This window comes from Drosophila novamexicana, unplaced genomic scaffold (assembly GCF_003285875.2).
Source record: "Drosophila novamexicana strain 15010-1031.04,08,12 unplaced genomic scaffold, DnovRS2.1 tig00000689-arrow-pilon, whole genome shotgun sequence".
In the NCBI taxonomy this organism is placed as follows: domain Eukaryota; kingdom Metazoa; phylum Arthropoda; class Insecta; order Diptera; family Drosophilidae; genus Drosophila; species Drosophila novamexicana.
The window spans coordinates 220,030-244,571 of NW_020824818.1; the positions used below are offsets into that span (position 1 = coordinate 220,030).

Genomic DNA, 24,542 nt, shown 5'->3' on the forward strand with positions numbered 1-24,542 from the left:
TTGCTATTCTTACATTTTCGCCTAACACACAAACATACACGCATACATATACATATGTAAGTGCAATTTTCTCTGCCCGATCTAGTTCGCAAACCGATCCTCAGGTGCGCTCTATATATAGTATATATTGTTTATAGTTTTGTTATTTATGCTGTTCGTATGGTGTTGTTAAATGCATTTATGCCTGATTTATTGAATATAAATTACATACATAAATATCTAAAAATAAAAATACATGGACATCTACAGCTTTTGGTATTTTCCTTTCGTATTTTATTTTTTAATATTTTTAACTATTATTATTAATACTTGTTTTTTTGGTTTTTAATTTTTGGTTTTTTTTTTTTTTTTTTGGTTTCCAACTACTGATTTGTGCTTTTTGTGATGGCTCCTGCGCTGCGTTTTTACCGCTGCTTGCATTGAAAACGTTGCAAAATAATACAGATACATGCATACACTTTGTATGCCTAACGGTATGCTTAACGGTAATCATAGTACATCCATATTTATAATACATACTGAAGTGTACGCTTTTTGTTTTGGTCAGTTCATGGGTGGCTTTGTATGTATGTGTGTGTGTTTTTATATCTGTGTGGTTGTGTGTGTGTTAGTGTGTTTGTGTGTTTAATTATGTACATGTAGTCAAGGTACGCACACTGTCGTATAAAATTGAGGACAGCGCAAGTCGTGTAGAAATAAATATACCAAACTAAAGAAAAACGCAAATGAATTTATATTTGATAATATTTATATACGTATATGCACACACACACATATATAGATATATATATATATGTATATATGTATATAGATATAATTAAATTAGAATTTTTATATATCATTTGCTTTTATTCAGACATCAGTTTAAATCAATAATCAACATCGTTTTATATAATTTCATATAATTTGTTTAATATTCAAGTATTTTATTTTGCTGTTGTTGTTTTGGTAAGTTTTGTGTCTTTGTTTAGTATTGATAATTTGATAATTTACAGTAATTATTTGGAAAAGCAAAGTACGTATTCTTTGTTTGGGGCTTATTGAACAATATTCGTTATTTTTTTGTAGAATTTGTATGCCTGTTTCTAAGAACTTTTTGCTCGTGTAATTTAGATGAATTATAATACATAAATATTTTCTTGGTATATTGGTATAATCAGTTTGCATTGTTTTTGTGTGTGTTCGAGTTATTTTTAGTTTTTGCCTTGGTGAACATAACTACAAACAGTGTGAAGGGAACTTGTCGATCCCGATCTACGCATTATAATCATTACATATAATTATTATAAATGTTATATACCATTTTTAAATATTTTTTACAGGACAAAAACATCTAATTTAATAGTTAATTTTACTTGCATTATGGAAATAATCAATAATATTTATGGCCAGCTCTCCTTGGAATGCTTTCAATTAAACTTGTTTATATTTAGCCATATTTAAGATTGCAGTTTTTATTTATTTAATAATATTTTTTTTTCTTTATTTTACTTTTTGCCAGTTCATTGAAAATACCAATTTAGTAGGTTTGTGCACAGGCCGCACAACATTATAGAAGTTTATATATAAATGTATATTGTTAAGATTTCATGTATATATATATATATATGTATATATATACTTGAATATAATATAAATAGTAATAACTATTATTGTTCTTAATATTTCTTGTTTTAACATTGTTTTCTTTCTTTCTTTTTTTTTTCTTTTTTGCCTTGTTAATAATCATTTAATTAGTATGTATATATATATTTATATATATTTTCATTAGGACCTAATATGCTTTTCCAAATTAACAAATACGAGAAAGTTAGGAGTATCAGAAACCTTAAGAGTTCGACATAGGGCAGAAGCAACTCAAAGGAAATCAGTTAAAAACAATAGATAGGCTTATAGATTAAAAAGTTTACCAAAGAATATCATAAATCAGGATCCATAAGGGAGGAATTCTTCGATATAAGTTAAGTACTTTAAGGTTTAAACTGATGATATATTCCATTGAAATCACGCTTTAAAGTTAAACTTTTGTTATTCGCTTTTATGTTTTTGATGTTATTTGTGTTTGTTCTACTTACTCTTTTTTTTTTTTTTTTTTTTTTTTTTTTTTTTTTTAGCCGATTTGCCAAACGTCAGCATTGTGTATACATAACATAAGTCTATGCAAAGGTTATACATAAATTGTTATATATATATATATATATATATATATATATATATATATATATACTCGCAATATATTTATTTTTTGTTTATTTTTCTCTGTTTCATATGTCTGGCATGTACTCTCATATATGTTGATGCTTATATACTTACACAGTTTAAGGAATACATAATGCTCAATAATTAAATATAATAAATAATTTACATAACAGTTTATTTTCATCTTTTGTCTTCTGGTATCTATTAGTTGTCATTAGGTCTAATATTTTCTTCATCGATTTACTAATAAACTTTAAATAGCTTTTGTTCTCCTTTAAAGTCAAATGAAAGCTGGTAAGAAAATTGTTTTTATATAGACGCTTGACTAGTTTAAAATGTTATTCAACTTAACGTTTTAAAATTATGATTTAGTTTGTTGTTTCACCGTTAAATAAATGTATGCATGTATATTGAGTATATAGACTTTATCAATTTAACTTTTAACATACTCGTAGAATTTTATTTTATTTTCATTTTCATTTACATTTAACTATGTTTTGTTTTCATCTTTTATTTGAATGATAACAATAATGTTATAAACATGAAAACGAATAAATGACTTTAATTTGAAATAATTCTGATAAATCTAATTAGAAAATCTCTCATTTTATAGATGGACAAAAAATTGCTTTTGTTTATATGTATAAAAATGTGATGGATTTAACTTAAGCTTCTAGATTTCTGTGAATGGAGCTTTTTTATATATTTTTTCTTCGTGCTTGTTGATGAATTGCGCAAAAAAATCGATTTGCAATAACTACGATATTTCTTTTGTTGATTGTTGTTGTTATTTTGTGGGTCTTGAGGTTCTTGAAGATCAATAGTAGCCGATGATCCATACGATTTCAATGTTGACGGTTTGCTTGAGTTCTCTGGGTTTTCTTCATCTTCAATATGTGTATGTACGTGTACTTTATCCGCATGATACTAAGGTGTGCTGTTATTCTATAATAAAATATACTCATTTTTAATACAATTAAAAAACCCCGTTTCCAGCTTTAAATTATATATGTAAGTAAACATTCTGTGATTAATTAATATATGTTTTATTTAATAATGGTTTCCATAACACCTGTAAGTTAAGCGCTGCCAAAGAAAACAAATGCCAGCATTGTAGTTGACAAAACGAAAGTTCATTATAGTGTCTGGCAAATTGCAGTTGGAGTTGAGCCGGCGACTGCTCGCTTGTAGGTCCGACGCTCAGATATCCAAGCCACACAGTCTTTTTCATACACTACTTCGAACCTTTTCTCCAATTGGATATCCAATTCAAGAACCCCTTCTCAGGTCCCAACTTCGACCAAAAAGTAAGTTATTACAGAAAATATAGCTTCCTAGGACTTGGACTGTGCGCTGATCACCAGTGAGTCAGGCAGTCAAGACAAACAGTTATATATGGAAATGATAAGTTGTCTGAGTTGCGACCAACCTGGAGTTATCAGCAATGTAGCGTTTACTTCATATTCTTTAGTATTTCGTCAGTTTCCTCGGGATCCTTCAGAGTATGCCATTGTGCAATGGGTCGACGTGGAGAGGCCAGCATGTCGGACCAATGGCGCAACTCGGTGCCGGTGCCCATGCAGCCAAGTATACAGCGTCCAATGGGCTCAGAGGTGCCAATACGATCGTAATCCACAACGGTAACAACGAGACAGATTTTCTAAAGGTTTTCCAAATCCGGTTGCAATAGCAAAAACATTGCGTTAGTCAGTGTATAATAATTGCTTAATTATTATCTAAACGGTCTCTTTCATGGGGCTGCTATGCGTTGAGCATAGAACTTTTAGATGAAAGAACTTTTGCTATTATATATATTTTTTTTTGAGAGAGAGAGTTATACGTGTTCTGTTTTGTGGTTTTAGAGGAGGGAGGGAACTGTTACTGTTGACAGGCGACACTACAAACTCTGTATTAGAAAGCATTATACATAGGCAAAGTTGGCACTAAGTGTTGAACTAATTTTTTGCTAGGGGTGCTCTGTAAGAACATGGTGTAGGTTAAGATTGGAAGAGTTTCGGTCTGGAGAACCGAATTGCCTTCAATTTTGAAGTTCTCTCAGCAAGATTACAGTTCATTTGTGATTTTAGGTGAAGAGCTTAGGAGAGCGTCCCAACAAAGTTAAATACAAGCTGAGGGGGGCTTATCTAAAGGTGGGCGACATATTTTCAAGCATTACAAAAAGCGCCATTAAATACAATTCTAAAGTAAATGAGATAAAGCTGGGTCCATGTTTTGGATGGTTTTTGTTTTTTGTTTTTGTTTTTTTAAACAAGCATTGCATGCACTTGACTAAGCTTTAAAATAAATAAAAAAAATTGTCATGATAGATAAATAAACATATTGTTAGTTTGTTGAAATGAAAAGCGTATGAGTTTTTCCCTCTTTGCTGGTGGTTTAGTATATAGCTTATGTTAATATGTACACATATAGTTCGCCTCTGTTAACCTCGGCTAATGAACAAGTTACTTTTCTTTTTATTGTTTTTATATAGATATAAAAATGCTTTTTGGTTGTCAACATTTAAGCTGAAGCAAAAAGAAAAATGTTCATTAAATACGTGTAAACGAAAATGTATAATATTCAATCCCATTTGTCGTACATATTTCCTTCATTTCTTGGTCAGATAATACAATAACGTTTGCGTTTCTACTTGTTTCATTTTGATTTTTGGGGGTTGGGTGTTGGGAGTTCCGGTCTCGGACTAGCACACGTAACCAGAGTTCTTTTCAGTTTTGGATGTGGTACTAGATGTATGTATGTTGTTATAAGTATTCATATTGATACGCTATACTTCTCTTTGCTGGTGTTCATTTTTATTGCATATATCTTTAAACTTGTACTGTATTTCTTGTATATTGTAGTACTGTAGTTAAGTGGTGGTGGTGGTGGTGGTGGTGGTGCGATTGGTTAATTCGATATTCAAATCAGAAGACAGTGTCAAAATAATGTACCCGTATATTGTGGTGCATTATTGACGCCGCTGACGAGAGTTTGCGATAGTTTGTATTATGGAAAGAGTAGTAGGTAGTTTATAGGGTTTGTAGTATTGTAGTTAAAAGTGAGTGTGTTTCGAATCTCTGATGTATATCATTTCCATAGATCGTGCACTGCATTGCGAACTGCTCTATGCGTACACGCGGTGTATTAAAGAGAGGGAGCTGCACTACTGCTCCCTCTCTCTCTCTCTTGATCTCTCACTGCGTATTGTTTAACTACGGGTAGACTGTGTGGGTGTTTCTCAGGCTTTGCTTGAGAGTCTGTAGTTGTTACTACGAAGCGGAACAGACCTAACCTACGAGTTGTCATTGTCTGTGTCAAAATCAACATCGAACATATACAAATAGATATATATTTTGAAAACCAAATCAGTTGAGAGCTAAGCATGAACTTAAAATTGTTTATTAATATTTTTAGTTTCTCAATCAACTACAGAACGTAAAAGCAAATCAGGACAAGATTGACTTTCGCAAACAACGTGCTGCGCTCAGCATATATTTTGTATTATTTACAGCCGGCATGTGGGCGTGGCAGTCGTTGAGCGAAGTATATATAATATATATATATATATATATATAAACACAAAACATAAAGCAAAAAGTGTTATTTTTTTTTTTAGGTTTTTGGTTAAATACAACATCGAACATAGAATACGTTTCGGTTAATTTGTTTTTTTTTTTTTTTTTTTGGGGGGAGGGGTCACACATATAACAATTAATTTGATTAATCGAGTAATTGGTGGAATTTTAGAGGTTTTCGGGCAATACGAAAGTTGTTGGCCAACCGTGTATTTGTCTTTAAGAGTTCTTTGAGTAAAAGTGACATTGTTGTTTTTTGTTTGGTAAACGAATACGAGTATTCAACACATGTAATATACAATACGTGTATACATATGGTGTATATATATATATATATAAAAGGATAGTTATATTAACAACAACAATTGCACGAAAGAGGCTAGTGTGTTTTATTGAGGGAGGCGGGCTTGTTACTCAAACTTGTTTAGAACATGTTTTGGTTTGTTTGATAGTTCAGAAAGGACAGCTTTGGTTACAGTTGACAGTAGGTAGTAAGTAGTAGTAGTCTAAGTAGTAGAAGACGTTAGTAGAGTTAGGTAGTAGTAGTAGTAGTAGTAGTAGTAGTAGTAGTAGTAGTAGTAGTAGTAGTAGTAGTAGTAGTAGTAGTAGTAGTAGTAGTAGTAGTAGAGTAGTAGTAGTTTTATAGGATAGTATAATACATTCTCGCATACTTGTATTTGTTCAAATGGTACTTCAAATGAGAACGACTCATTATAGTAAGGGTTGAGGGTGCATTTTTTGATACTTGTCTTCTTCTTTTTCAAACGTTTGCCATTTTGCATGATTGCAATTTTCACATATGGATCTATAAAATAGAAAAAATTGAAAGAAAGAAAAAGAAAACATTTTCTTTTATAATAATAAAGTAAAAAATTGAAATTGATGAGCAGTTTTTTGTTTAGCTTTTGAATTTTGGTTTTAAGTTTTTGACAGTTTACACACACATATAACGAAAAAAAACGGTACATAAAACGGTACTTTGTTTAATAATATATATATATATTATTGGTTATAAGATAGTTAACAAATTGTACTTCAATAAAAGAAACAAACGATTAAAAGACCAGAACAAACGAAAGTAGAAACTTTGGTATAAACAGGCCAATCCCATGGAGGATGTGCCAAATATATAAATTGTTAATAAAGTCTTATATGCTTTTATTTGTTAGCATTTAAGGTTTCATCGCATAGAAACGTAATCAACATATGGAAAATCGCAAGAGTTACAAAGAGCTTCTCGCTTATCGTTCATCGGTAGTTATCGAAAAAGTTTGTTTCCACTTTCGGTTGCCTGCTCTTGAAAAGAATTATTGAAAATTGTAAAATTAAATATATTTAGTTATTTGGTTAACGAGTATTTTAGAACATGGGAACTCTTGAAACTCAAGGCACACAACGACAAAAATCATAAGATACGAAAATATATAGTTATAGTTTAAAAATACAAATAGTCTCATCATCAGAATTTCAGATCGAATATCATTAGAGCATGGAAAGAATGTCAATTGCTTTTCCAAAACATACTTGAAAATGTTCTTTTGTTTGTAAAAGCCTAGAAGAACTTGATAACCCTTTAAGGTTTGCTTGTTTTTTTGTTTTTGGATATATTCAGCGGCAACGTTTTGCATTTGGGCCCTCGCTCGGAGGTCCGAAATAGTTAATGCGAGTGTTTGAATTGAAATTATGTATTAAGTAGAATTAGATTACATGCAAAAGTGAAGCTAGAAGCAAGCGAATTTAAATGTACCACTAATTTGAGCCAGAGCCATTAGAATTTAGCTGCTGCCAGGCATAAGTTGAAAACTGTGCAAATTTCAGTGATGGTAACGTTGCCAGACGAGAATATATCCATGGATTGGTATTAAATGATATTAATTGATTTTTAGCGTACGCAATATTACTTAAGAGAGAATATTATTATTAAATAGTATGCAAGTCGAAAATTTGCGCTAAATTAGTTGAAAAAAATCGAATGTTGCGAATTGACAAAAGTAATTAGGGAACAAAATTGAATGAATATTTTTGCTCTCTGCAAACGTTGCCTTGCCGTTTGCATTTCTTCATTTGATCTTAACAAAGAAAATCAAAAAGTGTACTCAAATTATTAATCAGATCAGTAACAAAGCAATACCAAAATTTAATCACACTTGGTTATATACGAGTATGCACATAAATAGACTCTGAAGCGTTGCCAGATTTGCGAAATTAATCCGACTCATTTGAGGAATCGTTGCTCGCAACTTGGCAACGCTTTGGTAGCACGCTATATTACCAGACAATCCACCGACGTCCATTTTCTTCAAGTTCTTGGCCTCGAGAATAACAACCGTCAACTTTCCAGCGGTCGGCACATAGCGCAGCGAGAAGCAAATGTCACCAAGCTTTTCCTGTTGTTGTTTGACAAATAGTTAGAAAAAAAAAACAATTTCGTTGGATTAGTTCATAGGTTAATATTCAATATGAGTTCACAACATTGAACACTTTACATAAAGTCTAAAAAGGTACATTGAATAAGATTTATATACGAATAAGATATATAACTAGTCGCAATAGGATTTTAATCGGTAAAGACATGGGCAGGACCATCACAATCCCCAAAATCTGTTTAAGAATGCTTTGACACTTTGGGCACACTCTTTGGTAGAGATGAACGATATTTCGATAACATTTGATTAACTGATAGAAACGTAGGGAATTTTAGTTTGAAAGAATATTTAAATTCGTAGCGAATGAATGCAAATTCTTGTTATAAGATATAAAAGTTAATCACAAGCCCTATTAGAAATTAAGATTCATAGAAAATAATATGAACTATAGTTAGATTCTTGGCGAAGATCCAAGGGTTGGCTTAAAATCTTCTCACCAATAAACCGAATCTCCATAGTTGTTGAATCTTTTTATATTCAACTGCAATTCAATGTGGTAAACACGGCCTGTAACGCTTAGATAAGCTCGATGGAGCTATCATACGATAAGTAATCGATATATATGTAAAAACAAGGGTACACACACAAGATAAACAGTAAGATATTTTTACCCAATTCACATGAAATAAGGAAATACTCAAATAGATTTATCATATATGGCTTACAGGGATATATTGGTAGATGGCACAGTACGAAGTACGGAGTAAACAGTTATTTTATAGTTAAACAATGGTTACATTAACTTTATTTATAGTTTAATATTGACACAAAACGAAAACGTCACAAATAAGTACATGGAATTACATTTACTGCACGTCTTAGAGCTTCGATTTGGTAAAGTATATGTCTGTATATATATTTAAATATTGTTGGTGTATATATATGTGAATAGAACTGAAAATTGATTATGAAATTAACCTAAACAAACAAAACAAACCTCTTTACTTTCGTTTGCGTGTTGTTTCTTTGTTGTTGTTGTTGTGCTTGTTGTACGGGTTGTTATATAGAGAATTGTTGTAGACTTACTGTTCATAATAGATACAAGTCATAATGCTTATAGACAAACTCTTTTCGAATTGTTACTTATGTATATCGAGTCACCCAGCTCAAAACCAACGGCGCAAAAAGCAAAACGGATATTTATATATGTATCTATAGTATTTGTTTCTTGTTTCAATGTTAAAAAGAAGCAAACCGAATTTGTGAGTTGATAGAGAGATAGTTTTGAGATATAAGACAGCCGATTCGTATAATATGTACAGTTTGGCTACGTTCTTTGGATAACTACATGTGGGCCCGTGGCCTCAAAAAGTACTTAGCATTTAGGAAATCAAACAAAAAGTGAGAGAGAGAGAGAGGAGAACGAGCTAAAGTTGTGAATATTGTTTAAGTCTATGTACATGAAAGGCATCACAGAGTAATTAGTTATATATTACAATTGAAAGAAAGTGGCACATGAATTCGCTAGCATTATCTAAGTATTATAATATTAATGTAAACCCTTGGTTGGTTTGCAACCATTTGCCTTTGTTTGGGTTTAATTTTCAGCTTCAAATTTTCGATTTGGATTTGAATTCGATTTAGCAAACTTCTATTTTAATGATCGATTTGGAAATCAACTGCCAATTGTTTGATTCAGTTCTCCAAAGCCAGCAATTTGTACAAACTAACCTGGGATTTTGTGGAATATTTTGTGTGTTTGTACTATATAAAAAACATGTGTTCTTTTCAATAGTTATAGTTAAATTAATTTTTGTTTATATAAAGAGCGAGCGAGCGAACGAGCGAGCGTTATATAGTAACAGAATGAGACAGAGGAACAGAAATAGAGAGAGAGAGAGAGTTTTTGAGTAGTCACTTACCGCTACTTTGACTTGAGTTTGAATTTGAGTTTTTGAATTGAAAGTTTTGGCTTTGCATGGGCTTTCAAAAGGTCTCAAGACTTTAATGTCGAATGTTGGGTGAATTATGTTTATGCTGACCAGAATATAAAAATAAGATTGAAAGTAAATAAACAACTGAATAAATTATATGTGAAAACAAAATTAATAGTACATTAACATTTGTTGATCATTTGTTTTATATATTTGTTTCTGACCTTCATCGAAGCTCTGCTTAAACATTACAGCACACAAACAAGTTGCAAATCATAAATAAATAGTTATATAATTGCATTATACACTAATCAATCGGGCGAGACAGCGATAGAGTTAAAGAACCAAACACAGGAAATTCCTAGTAATCAAATTACGAAAGAAGCATTTTAACAATTACCTTAAGAAACATAAAATTTATTCACGCTTTTACAATCGTATGTTTAGAGTTTAATTTTATAAATATTTTTAAAATTTATTTTTTAAATTTTGATTGGTTTTTTTGTTGTTTTTTTTTTTTTGTTTTTTTGTAAACTGAATAAAACACAAACACAACGAAAATAACTTGAACACATTTATGAGGACAACAACCAAAGCAAATAACGATAATTATGAAGTTTCTCCCAAGGAGAGTATCGATACTTACATGTTTCCGATTAGTTCAGTGGGGTTCCAGATGTCGTTATCGATTATGAGATAAGTTGGTTCGAGTAAAGTAGAGTTTTGATATTGAATTTTTTTTTTGTTTAGTTTCAATTTGATTTTTTGTATAGTTGCAATTTGGTGAATTTTGAGTCGATTGTATTTTTTTGTTGATTGAATTTTTGTTTGTTTATTTTTAGCGATACGTTCAAAAATAATTAAAGAGAAAAATGAAGAGCATATTAAAGATTTTTCAATTGCAGTTCCATAAAAATTTTAATAAATTGGCAAATTTGAAAATAAGAAAATGTTTTGCTTCAACGAATTTGATTGTGTACAAGTTGTTCGCGTGTCTGTGTGTTTGTTTAAGTGTGTGTAGTCAAAAGTTAGTGTAGAGTACTTATTTAAGTGGCATTAATGTCTTAATAGAGTATATAGTCGGAAGAGTATAGTTTGTAAGCAAAAACATGCAGCTTGGTTTTTCTTGGCTTGTGTCTTTATATATGTTCGAGTATATTCCAGTTGCTAAACTAGTTGCTTATAATAAAGTATTAACTATTAGTAAAGTTTATAAGGCATTTTGTTGTATACCATTGCAGTTAATTCTATCTATTAATTACTATTAGGTATATATATATATTCTTAATTAGTATAGCTAGTCGAGTCGATATTAATATATCCCTTTGTCCGTTTCTCTTCAGAGGCCTGTCCTTCTGTGGCCCGTAGTATATATTCGAATTCGACCGGATCGGAGCTCTATATTATAAAGCTGTCATAGGCCATATCGGACGAAAATGATAGGTCTATCCTCTCTGTTTCTCTAGATGTGTTGATAAAACTTGAATTTATCCAAACTCCATTTAACCAAAATGTTAAAGGCATCTGTCTGTTGTTGTTCTATCAGCAACTACGAACTTTACAGTTCACCCTTCACATCTACAAAACCCTTTGCTATCTGTCTACGAGGATATTTTTTTACTCATATATATCATAGTAATATATTTATATAGTAATATTGAGATGTTTCTGCAAGTGTATAACATATTCGGCACACCGAATGAACTATTTTCTTTCCTTTAACTTTCTTTTGTTAATGTTTAAAAGTTTTGCATTCGCAGGCGAAGTGTTGGGTTTATGCGTTTTGTAGATAGTTTTGCTGTGTACTTGTCAGTTACTGGGCGTGTGTTAGTGTATTTGTATTGTTTGTATTTAATTAGTTGGTCCAATTTAAAATGACTTATTTTATGTGTGTATTTTGGTTGGGTGCACAAGTTTATCGCTACTTTAAGAATTATATGCAATATATATGCAATCACGGTGCAAAAAGAATGGGAAAGTTGTACTTAGCAGACAGGGTAAGTGTGCGATGTTGAGTGGAAAATTTGTGTCTAAAGTTAAAGCATTTTATCTTTTATTTTTAGCGGCATGTCTGTATCAGATATAGAAATTGCATTAAATTTCTTTAAGAACCTTACAAAATCTGTAGGCCAATCGTATATTAAATATATTTCTTATGCCATGCTGTTTGCTGTTTACAGTATTTTTATGCCACAAATCCTCTCAACAAAATAATATTGCAGTGTAATTATTTGCATGTTGAAATGCTAAATAAGTCCTTATATAAACAATTAAATAGAATAATACAAAAATTCAACTACAATATTAATGATGCGAGAAAAGATGCAGACATAAGAGAAATTTGTAGAACGATGCGCAACTCTCGAAAATTGTTATGGGATATTTAATAAGATTGATTATCTTGGATATAGTACAATAGGTTGGGTTAGCAGGTGGTGTGTTTGTTTGCGTGTGTGTGTGTAGTTCGATGCATAGAAATTATTGTTTTTATTATAGGATGTAAATATATTGATATATTGAAATGTTGGAGTGTTTACAAGAGCGACAGACCAAAGAGACAGAGCAATTTATATAGGATAAAGAAAAACTAAACGAATTGGGTATGCATAAGTGTTTTTTTTTTATTGGTTTTTGGTAATTGTTTTTGTATTTTCTTTTTAAAAGTTTAGTATTTTTTCATTGTATTTACCTTCTAAAAAAGTTCAAGAAAACAAGAGTTTTATTTTGTAATATATTTATGTATGTATTGAAACAAATTTGTTGAGGGGGAATTGGAGAAAGAGAAATTGAAGAGTTTATATTTCAGTTGTAGTTTTGTTCTTTGTGTGTTTGGTTAAAGTTTTCACACAAACCAAAAAGAAATCATAAAGCTTAAAATTTATAGATTGAAAAATGTGCAAAGAAATCAAATTCAGTATTGACAATCTTTCATCAACTTTGTCAGGAAAGTTGATCAAAAATTTACGGAGCTTGTTTTCCATGTTGTCTTTGTTATTGTTGTTGGTTTTGTTATGGGATTCAATGGAGCATTACAACTGTAATATATATAGTATATATATTTAAAATTGATTTTTATTTATATTTGCATTTTGAACTGGGTATGTAAAAGTTGAATAAAAGTTTTGCGCATTGCTGTCTGTCTTTTGTTTATGTTAATCTTTGTTGTTCTTTGTTATTTGTTGTTGTCTTTGTAAATTGTTTCTGTTGTACTTATGGACAGAGAGTGGAGCTGGGGTAAATACTTTACTGGAGCCGACACATAATTCAAATTGAACTTGTTTAAAATACAAATATCAAGTTGGTCTGTTGTGAAAGTCTTTATGGTAATGCGAATTACATACACACTAAACACAATTTTGAGGAGTTCAGATTGTACTGAATACTCTTTATGCATGTCTAGATTACATAAGTCACACGCTTTTTTGAGTTTTTTGTTTTCTGGTTTCTGGTTTCTGTAGTTTGTGGCTTGTTCTGTGGGACAACGTAAACAAACCCAAATATGAACACAAAATTATAAGCAACAGTTGTTGTTTTTGTTTCTGTTTGATCCAAAGTTAAATCAAATCAATTTTAACTAAATAATTGACACTTAGAGGCACATTTAGTTTGTTAAGTACATATACATACAGAATGGAAATACCAGGTAAAAACCACCCTTACGCCCACAACAAAAAAATTATTTGTATATTTATAGACTGTGAACGTTGCCATGGGCCAATCTCTACGTACCTGTCCACCTTCACCCTCAACGCTGATCAGATCACGCCATTCCTCAATGGTTTGTGCCAAGTCGATGGTACACAGCGGCACCTTCACCTCGCCGATTTGGTCGTGTTTCGAGAAGCGGTCAAAGTCAAATATGGCGAATACGAGCGTCTTATTCATGGCATCAGCATAGGGTAAACTCTGCAGGCGAACTCACAGTCAATGTCTAGCACCACGGAAGGTAGCTCTAATAAAAATTTGAATAACAAACCTTGAAGGTGAATGTTTCATTGAAGACAGGACTCAACGTTTTGCGGTGCACCTTTGTCTCGAACTTCTTCTTCTTATCGGGCAGCAGATATACCTTCACATAGGGATCTGAGGTACCGCCCATGTCCAAGGCAGGCAACTCCTCGGCCTGTATAACGGTTACGGCCAAGCTGTTCGAATTGAAGTCGTATTCAAGCTGCAATATACACATTATAGAATAATATCCGCAAATGCGGTATTCGTTCCCATAAAGAAGAAAGAGACAAAACAACCATATTAGTTAAAGCTTTATACAAAATTTCAGAAATATTCAATGTGTTATGGGTTTTGTGTGCTGCATTCGAATTTAGTGCAGTTGTGGCAGAGTTTTCAAAATATGATACTTTTATTGCATTTACTACAATTTTAAATATTTTTTTTTTAAGAAAAATTATTCTTAGACTTTTCTTATGCCAAACAACATTGCAGCCGATGGTACTTGAGCATTAGGTTTGTCCTGGGCAAGGTCAAAATTCCGATAAAATTTTGCTACAGAACTTTATAAAGAACGTAAAAACTTTAAAGGTACGTGAAAGCTTTGATCCGGATTAAAAAAGTGAAACCTATTTCAGCTATAGTTGATAGCGCAACTGTTCAGTTGCAATCATCCTCAAACTTAAAGCTTCAAGCCGGATAAATACATGTGAATTTTTATTTTAAGTGGAAAGATGAACTGAAGTGCTATATTTTTCTAATAAATTAAATACTTCTAAAGTTCAAGTATATTTTTAAGTTCAAGCTTAGCTTGAAAGCACATTAAAGCTGCAAACCGGATAAACTGAGTGAAACTTATTTTCCATTTAGTCGAAAGTTTAATTGAGAAGCTATTATTGCCCTCTGGATTTAAGCTGTTAAATAAGTCTTAAGCTCCAGTATACTGTAAAGTTAAAGCTTAACTTTCAGCTGATGTCAATTGACGATATGTATATAAGAGCTTTGTTTCGTGGGCTTTGAAAGTATTTAAAATAATAATAAATTGTCTGATATTAATTTAAGCTTCATAGATTATTAAAAGAAGTTTCTAAGCGAAATTGTATGAATCACTTGTGTTTATTTTGACCAATACTAGAAATGTTGTGAGCATGTGATTAAGTTAAAATAGTCAAAATAGTTTATAGATTAGGTACGTATTTCTGGCACTCTCGACGCGACTTGAGTTTACTTGACTTGACAGGTGTTTCCTTTGTTTACGTAAAAAACAATAACAACAACGACAGTGCATTGACATTAACTATATCTGGTATTGGGTTAGTTGGATTAGTTGAGAGCGTGTTGCAGGCCATTTGGCAAATTGAGTTCAGTTGATTATGAGCCATGTAAGGCACGAAGCTTACCTTGAAGTTAAGTCGCCCCAGCTTCTGTTCGCTCTGCTTGTCCTCTTCGTCGCCTTCTTCGGCATTTTCGGTGAGTTCCTCCATATCAGGCTGAACCTATGGCATACCAGAACCCAATAACTACTAAGATTTGATGGCATTGCAGATACTTACTTTCTCTTTATATGCCGATCCCAATAACTGTACCGATTTCATATCGACACCCTTCTTACCCTTACCATCTTTGGTTCTTCGCTTCTTGAGGAATCTGCGCACACAGAAAAATATAATACCAAAGACGACGAGGAATACGAGTATTATAATCGCCACCACGCCCCATGTGGGCAGACCAGTGCGTTCAGCAATCGCCTCGGTGACCACTTCGCCAGCATGCTCAATCTTTTTGATAACCGGCACGGAGGTGGTAGCAGCTTCTATATAGCATAATATATATATATTTTCCAAAAATTTATCTTGGTACACAATGTGGGTCTCACCCTCAGCCTCTGTTGTTGTTTTTGGTGCTATTGTTGTTTCCACTTGTGCAATTCTTTGACTCTCGGCTGCCTGCTGTTCCTGCTGCTCCAATTCCCGAAACTTGGAGTGATGTGTTGTTTCTTCTATCTTCTGATTGGCCGTCTCCAAATCGGCCGCCGGCTCGTCACTCGACACAGGCGCCGGCTCTGGCTCCGTTTCCGATTTTGCATTTGGCGGCATATTGCACTGTGGTTGTTACTAGAAAAACCAACAAAAATCAAGAAACTGGATTAGATGTAAAAATTGTCAACGTATTAACAAAGCCTTGGTATAATGATTAATTGCTTAAGAGAACTTAACTAAAATTTGTTTATCCATTTAAATAATGTATTGTATATTAATTTGATATAATTTTCTTATTGAATACAAAATTCGTTTGATTCCATTTATATAAGTATTTTCACATAGTTTCATACAAACTAAACCGTCGAAGTTTTAATATCACAAAAGATATGTTGCTGACGATTGTGCAGATTTGGGAGGAGAATACTTTAGTAAAGATATCTAAGAAACTTAAAATTGTGCCGAATTCTTCCCATAGAGCAATGTGGTATAGAAATCCTGTGTTGATAAGCTGAAGCTTAAGTGAAAAGCTCAGAGTGAAAATAATAAATGACGGGCTTGGACAAGATATCTTTCTAAGCAAACAAGTTTTAATACACAATAAGTGTCAACCGCACGTTCCTTTGAAACTATATGATATAGCATTGAAACATGGAAACATTGGTCAATTTTTAAAAGTATCAACAACAATATTTGGTTGCTTTGCAATCAAAGTATCTGAGAGTCAGACTTACAAGTGGACATTGAGCACCAGTTATATTTTTCCTTTTTAACAAAGAAAATTGTAATAATAAAATCGCTGTTAACATTAATAATTTAAGATGTTCTTTTGTTTTGCTACAATGCTGAGCACTTAGTCTAAGAATCATATTCCCGTGAGGATGCAGTACTTGTATAAATTCTTCACGTTTTGTCTATGACTTTTCCACTTCGAGTTACTTGTCATATATATACGCACCATTCGAAACGAAATTAAGTTTCATATTGCCACCACAATAAGCTCGTTATAGCACCCATGTCTGCTTTTTTTCCCAGCATCTTTAGCTTAAAAATATTAGCAAGCAGTTTGTAAAGATCTTGAATTTATTTCAAACAATGTCCTAACTATATTAAAAAGAATAAGGAAAAATATTTTTATGTTTTCTTGTTTTTCTTTTGCCAATCATCTTTTAAAAATAGCTTCAACAAAGTTCAGCGAAGAAATCTTAGAAATGTCGCTGGCAATTTAGCTCGGCATATCCTGGAAACATTAGAAATGCGCCGAGGGTGTCGACCATTGGCGCAGCAAGTAAAAGTACTTATGAATAGCATGCCAAGGACACGCACGCATACACTAAAGCGCCCACACACACACTCTCATAAAGACTATCAGCTTTCCCGACGCGCACGCACACTTACATACACTATATCAGCTTTCTCCACGCACACATATACACAAACTTGACAACAGTCGCATATCTTAAAACTTGTTTTTTCTCAAAGTTAATTTATTCAATTTAAGCTACTTGGGACCTCTTATTCGCTTTTATTTGTTGTGCTCATTTTTTCTTATTATTATTAATAATAAAATAACTTTTATTTACTCATCCAATTTTATTCGCGTTTAATTGAAACGCTTTTGTACATTATATGTGTGCGCATAGCCTTTGACCTTTTGGTCAGGAGCCTTGCGCTGGATTTTTCTTTTCAGTTGCTTTCATATTTCTTTGATTGACAGTAAGCTGCGTGCAGCAAGGACTTGGATAGACATTGTTTGAGATAAACTTAACATAAAATAATTGCCCAATTAAAAGTTGTATTTCATGCCATCAGAGTTGGCAACAGAGGCTTCTGTGGTATAGTATTTGACTTGGGTATTGGTTAATCTTTGCTGTGGGGCAAAATTTATTTTTCTTTCTGGAATATATCAAGTTGTTCCTTCTTAGAAGGCGCCGTGTTAAACAGTTTAAAATATATGATTTGATTTTCATAAATTTAAAAGACAATATTCAAAATATTTTAAATATATTATTAAGATAAGCAGCTTCAAATTCGCTAGGTTGAAAATTTACATTTCCAGCATGTCGTATACGTAATTTAGGCTCACAGTCGCCGCCAGTTGCTTCTAAATAAGCTGAGCTAAGCTGTTGCCGCGGTTGCTTGCAAGCCAAATGACGTCAAAGGCAACGGAAAACTTAACCTATGCCTCCACACATACACACACACATAAAGGCAAATAAGCACACCCACACACTCACACAGCCTCGAGCGACTTTGTTCATAAATATGCGTGAAATTTAAATGAGCGGGAAATTTTAATACAAATGCCTGCTTATTTTGTATGAAACTTAATTGGTGGGCGGCCACTGGGCGCAACACTTGTATATACCATATAAGACGCAGTATTTTAAAGCCATTTGATAGGATTCCGAAAGCATTCGAGCCTGGTTCTGACCACGCCCTTAAGCTGCTGCGGCAAGTGTGGCGCCGTTGGGACCCTGCAGCAGTTACTTGAGCAAATATTGGCGACAGCTTTCGCAAAATCAATAAACTTAAATGCTTAGCCCAAAGACAATTTGAGCCTCGGCCCAGCTGTCAAGTGCTCCCAAGCCGGGGCGTGACTCCCAAGCAAATAACGGTGTCAAGTTGTCGGCAGTTGGGCTAAGTGCGTTCCAACTGGAGATTGAGCTTGAAAGATAAATTTACGCAGAGAATTTTGAGACTTTTTTGAATGAAGCTGAATGAAATCATGATATCTATCTAGCATGCGGATCAAACTCACAACCTATTTCAAATGGATAAAGTAACAAACGCATCAATGGAAAAGTATGTATTTCAACACACACGTCTGATTGCATGGTTTTTTGGATTTCTATCTTAAGTAGATCCACTGAATATCCTCAATAATATGTATAACAAATATATTATATAAATAAGGTCGAAGGTAACATAATATTTAATTCAGTTTTGTAAAACTCTCGCTTGCTTCGCCTCTTTTTGCACTCTAGGCACTTTTTCGTTTTCATTTGAGCACACATGAAATATTAATGCCACAAAAAACTCCAAAGCAAGACGATTTCGACCCTTACAAAAAGCTTGCTGGAAATAGAAAGCCATCTCAGAGTTTGAACATTCGGTACGTGATATTTTATTAATACTGCAAATCACAAGCTGAATAACGATTTCCATAAAACAGGCCAAACGGCCACTGGGAAAATATTGTAAGCAAAATGTGGAGAAAATGTGAGAATACTGTCATAAAAGCAGCAACAAAAGAGACGGCACAACGATTTATAGTCGTTGTGTGCGCTTCAAGTGGGCAGTGCATCTACGAGATACTTCCTTTTAGTAGCAGCACACACAGATACACGCACTCACATACGCACACGCATGCATTTTACTGTCGCATACATTTGCGCGCAACCACAACAATATTTGACATTTTGCCAGCGCTGCTTTTGTGCTTTTGGCTGCGTGCTCGCTCCCCTTCTCTTTCTGACTCTCTCGCTCTCTTTCTGGCATTAGACTCACGGGTCAGCTAGGTGTGCATTTGCTTGTGTGTGTTTTTTATGATGTGCCTGGTGCCCATTTGTCTGGCACAATCTAGTAAAAAACGAAAAACTACGCAGTTTAACTGCGAAACGAGTGCCGTAAACAATTATCTAGGTGTTGCTTTTGTTTATATAAATTGGTTTTTATTATGTGACTTTAATTGTGTTTTATTTTACGTTTTTATCACAAAAAGTCTAGTAGACTGAGCCTGGTAAAACTAATTGGGAATTACAAAAAACAACAACTACCAAAGCTTGTTAGTTTATTCTGTTTAAAGTTATACAAATAGAGTTCGTTAGAGCTAAAACTGCTTGGGAATTATAATTAAAATATTCTTGATTTTATATAAGCACATTAGAATTCTCCGACTCCTTTTTCGTTCACATTGCGACCTTTCGTATTATAAGCTGGGGTACTTGTTGACCCAGCTGCATTGCACCTGAGAAATAGAAGCGCAAAAACGGCTAAAAATAGCAACAACTGGTTGTCATTTAGATTAGGGGCAAATTCATTTAACGATAAGATAAATTGACTTCATAAAACATGCAGCAACGAGATACGTGAACAAAGCAGTGACAGGCACTCAAATTGCAGGTCAACGTCAAGAACTGACAATCAGGCTGTCAAAACAAATTAAGCTCTGGCCCAGACGCACGGCACAGCCGAATATTCCACCTGCGAACACAGCAGCAAACATGACGCTGGCATGTAATAGAAATAGAATTAAGTGTTTTTTTTTTTCAAGTAGGCGAGGAAAACAGGAAGGCGACCCTCAGTGAAGCTCAGCCATTAATTGTTAAGCTTCTTCATTCCCTGATAGTCGTTGAGCAGGAAACGGTTAAACTTTTGGCGAGAGAGCGCGCCAGAGAGAGAAAGAGAGAGACATGTGTTTTGCTTTGGCACTCTCCAGGTCTCTCGCTCTCCCTCTCTCTCTCTCTCTCTCTCTCTCTTTCTCTCTATCTCTTACTGCGTTTCCTGCGCACATAACCCAGAGAAGGCAACAAAATAAGTTAAAAGCCGTGGGTAGAGTAGCGCGAAAATGAAACCCAGACGAACGGCTAACCAAGTTAAGATTGCTGAGGCGACAGTCTCCCAAAGGCGATGATGATGAAGAAAACTAATTTTCCACATCATTATGCTTTTCGCTTTCATTGCTATCAATACCCTGTTATTCAGCTGCAATCTGTAAAAGCTGCAGTCGCAAACACACATTTCCCACGTTTATTGTATCAGGGTTCGTTTAAAAAATATATTTGGCATGGGCGTAAGGGGTCAAAAGTACGCACAAGCTCAATAAGGCAGGCGAGTGTGTGCGTGTATATATATATATATATATATATATATAAGTGCCACTCTCTGTTAGTATAAATGTGCGTTTGCGTTGGACGCAGCGTCGACTTGATTATTGGCAATTATGTGCGGTTTTTATATGTTCTACCAAAAGAGCTTCACACATAATTCGTGCTAATAAAATAAACGCTTATAGCGTTCAACTTTTTCTGCTTCTTGCCTCGATTTTCTTAATTTTCTCTTTTATTTTTTGGCTCACGGCTCAGGTAATTAACAAACAGTCTGCAGAACAAAGAGCTGCTTAATTAGGTTCAGCTGGCCCTTATTCACAGTTGAAGGACACAGTCCCCGAGGCAGGTAGATTATCTCGAGCGAAGCTAGACGCATAGATTAAAAGCAACTCAATTTGTATGATAGACATAATGTATTTAAGATGGGATGGACATAATTGTTAATAAATCTTTTGAAATTAAAGATATGTATAACTTTTCTTATCCCAGAAAGCTGTCAACATATGCAAAATAGTATAATGAATAATGAATATATGACTGTTCCCTTAATAGAATATTTGACTTATTAATAAACATCAAATGGGTATTAACTTAAGACAGATACTTTGGACAGCACTAAAATGTATCTTTTATGTTTTTAATTGTGTATTCCTATTATTTATACCTAGTTCTTATATGCGTATATACCTAAGTTTGTTTCTAACGCTAGTTTCATTTGTACTTACCTTTTAGTTAGACAATGCTGCCAATGTATATAAAAGGCGCAGACCAAAATAGTTAATTGTTATTATAAGTTAACGTAGTTTTCTATGCTTTTTATATCTATTTTGTTGGTTGTTCCTTGTTGGGCTTTGAGCAACGATAAACGAAGCGTTAACGTTGGAACTTTGATCCGGCAGGAGGGCGGAAGGCTCAAGACGGTCTCAGGCTCGGGCTGCAGGCAGACGAATCATGTGAATGATGTGAGGGGGCTGAATGTGTGTTGTGCTGCTTGGCTAGTGAGGCCTCTGCTCAGCGCTAGTCTCACATGTAATTTGAACACTGTTGTTAACGATTTTCGATTATCGATTAGCGATTTACAATTGATGATTTGCAGTACGATTGCGAATTTATTCGGAATGTTTTGTTGTTCAACGCGTGGTTAAATATATTTTTGTGTATATAATGCCAGACGTGGAAGCGCAAGGCAAGCAGCAGAGAGAGAGAGAGAAAGAGAGAGCGCGCGAGAGAGAGAGAATGAGAGGGCGAACAGAAAACAGAGCGTATACGTAATATTAAAAATACAATGGTATGCGTAAATATTGATAGAGCGAATCTCACTGCCCGTTATATGTCTATATGTGTGTGTTTGTGTATGTGTGTGAAAGTGTGCTTCTGTGTGTGTGTGTGTTGTATGGTTGAGGGGAAGGACAAATTCGCTTTTGCTGCTTCTGCTGCTGCACGAAGACGTTGTTGAAAGCAAACTCAGGATAGAGATTTTCTTAGAGCCGTTTTTTTTCCCAAGAGCTTTTCTCTTCTCACGAACATACACACGCACACTGTTTAGCTTGTACAATTTTGGGATTTATTTTGTCAAGTTATTAAAAACAATTTTCAACTTTTGTCTTGATTTGCGACTTCTTGTAATTTGGTAAATTTTAAAATCATCAGCTCAATTTTCTTAGTGGGTCACGATGCGTAAAATCATGTGGAAAAATCAATATTTAAGCCAGGCACATCACACGCGTTTTCACTTTCAATTCAATTTCCATGATTTAGGCCACCGTTCACAATATTCTGGCTGCGTTTTTTCGATACTCGAATAATTATTGCAACAAATTTTCAGCAAGTGCAAATAAATTTGCTTAGGCAACTCCAAAAATTCTGATACACAAAAAATGTTCTGCTTTTTAGCACAGCGCGTGCCATCACACGCACACACACACCCACACACATAGAGAAAAAGAGAGTGAGAGAGACACATACACACATACATGAGCACACGCACAACACTTTTCGGGCCTTCGCTTGGATTTTGCTTTATGTAATAGCTCAATTGGCATTAAATTAAAATATTTTAATTATTTGAATTATTTTTTTTTAACACTTTTGCAAAGGAGAAAACATTTGAATTTCGTTGCTATTGCTATTTGTTGCTTGGATCTGCAAACATTTTACTTTTGTTGAATTTGTTCTATTCATTCACCTTCAGTGCAGCGCTTTTCACTTGCAGTCAACTTCCACGGTCGATGTTCATTCGCGTTTTGGGCCACACAGTCAAGGAGCAGCGAGGAAAAAGCCCTCAGACAATTTTCAGTTGCCAGCGAAAAGAGCGAAACGGGTCTGGCATCGATTTTGCGTTGATGGCCAGCGGGTGGGCGGTGCTTGGCCGTGTAGACCAGAGCGGAGCTTTTGAAGAGAGTGTAGACTTAAACATAAATTAGGCGAGCCAAGTTTGCAAAATCGTTAACTGTGTTTTAGTTCACGCTGATTTGAGATTAAAATGCTTATGCTTTTTTTTCATAGTAATTTTATGTTTCTTTTAAGACTAACATCATTTAAATATTTCTTTCTGATATTTGACCTTAATTCTAAAAATTAACCTATAATTTAAGATTTATAAAAAATGAAATCTGCCATATCAGTAATACAAGTAATAGTTTAAATAGAGAATGGTATCTCAGAATCTGTTTTCACTATAGTAACAGAAAAATCTAACATATAACAGATTTCAGTAACGATTTACTGTGCGAGTTATACGCATATTACCGCAAAAGCTTATTCCTTCTTTCTCCCTCTCTCTTCTCTCTCATTCATTGAAAACATCTGATGCGCAGCCACATGTTTCGGCACTAAGGGTCCCCATAAAGTGAAAAGTTTCGGTGCATGCGTACTGCCACGAATATTTCTCAATGACAATGGAAATAGCTAGACGTATACGCGCATGTGGGTGTCAGAGCTTTTGCCAGCTACCCGGCAAGGACATTGTCTAAGTGGGGGTAGCACAAATGCTTTTACAGTAAAAAGCTGTGGCAAGCTTTAAAGTGCAAGCTTAAGTTTGTATCTGCGTTACTGCTACTGTGCGAAAGATGGCGCTTCACATTTTCTGGTTAGCGAAAATCAAACAATAACCATCCAAAGTGCTGCGAAATGTGAAAATTCAAATGCATAGCCAGCATCATTAATGGGGCAGCCGGCACTTCCGATGCGCAATTACGCATGGCAAACACAAATCAAAATCAAAATTCAAATGTGATATGAAAATCATGTCCTGGCAACAGCCCGAGAGCCAGACGCACGTGATCTACAATTATAAATTGTACCTAATCAAATAGATTTTCCCAATAATTTCACTTATTTATAAAGTCAAACCGACGGACACATTTGCTGTACACATTTTTGACACAAGGGGGCAGGGCAGCAGGACACATGCATATTTACACTTCGTGCTCAGGACATCAGCACCCAGCAAACAAATGTTCAAAGCAAATAACCTATAAATGTGCCTGGGTCCTGGCCGAGGCACAGACAAGGATCGGGCCTGCGTCCGACTTGAGCTGCGTCAAGAAATGTCCTTCTGCCTGACTGTTGTTTGCAGGAGTTCGTGCTGAAATCATTATCCTGTTACTTGTCATTAATTCAGCATATCAATTGTTGTTGTTGTTGTTAGTGTTGTTGTTATTATTGCCGCTCAGTGCGCCCAGCCGTTAAATTAGCAGCTTATAAATTA

General features: G+C 34.1%; 1 protein-coding gene across 5 annotated transcripts; it reads right to left on the reverse strand.

Annotated features, from left to right (window-relative positions):
- Positions 1-2,649: 2,649 nt before the first annotated feature.
- LOC115763138 (synaptotagmin 1) lies at positions 2,650-23,067 on the reverse strand. 5 transcript variants are annotated; one of them, XM_030705586.1, is made up of 12 exons: positions 23,019-23,067; positions 21,559-21,874; positions 15,899-16,136; positions 15,576-15,835; positions 15,423-15,512; positions 14,051-14,245; positions 13,804-13,980; positions 8,047-8,155; positions 6,446-6,579; positions 3,629-3,859; positions 3,107-3,144; positions 2,650-3,064 (listed from the first exon to the last, which is right to left on the reverse strand). In XM_030705586.1, the coding sequence occupies exons 3-10, from the start codon at positions 16,116-16,118 to the stop codon at positions 3,653-3,655; spliced, it is 1,392 nt and encodes a 463-aa protein (XP_030561446.1). In that variant the 5' UTR covers positions 16,119-16,136; positions 21,559-21,874; positions 23,019-23,067; the 3' UTR covers positions 2,650-3,064; positions 3,107-3,144; positions 3,629-3,652. The 5 variants fall into 5 exon arrangements, with proteins under 5 accessions (XP_030561446.1, XP_030561445.1, XP_030561442.1 ...); XM_030705585.1 differs by having other exon boundaries at positions 15,423-15,518; XM_030705582.1 differs by having other exon boundaries at positions 8,047-8,161; positions 15,423-15,518.
- Between the last annotated feature and the right edge of the window lie 1,475 nt (positions 23,068-24,542).

Bases quoted from the DNA above. Each gene is read 5' to 3' on its own strand.
- LOC115763138 (XM_030705582.1), bottom strand. From the start codon at position 16,118: ATGCCGCCAAATGCAAAATCGGAAACGGAGCCAGAGCCGGCGCCTGTG. The intron at 14,246-15,422 runs GTAAGCTTCGTG...TGTATATTGCAG, and splicing joins TGGGGCGACTTAACTTCAAG to CTTGAATACGACTTCAATTC. The intron at 6,580-8,046 runs GTAATATAGCGT...TCTATTTTATAG, and splicing joins GGACGTCGGTGGATTGTCTG to ATCCATATGTGAAAATTGCA.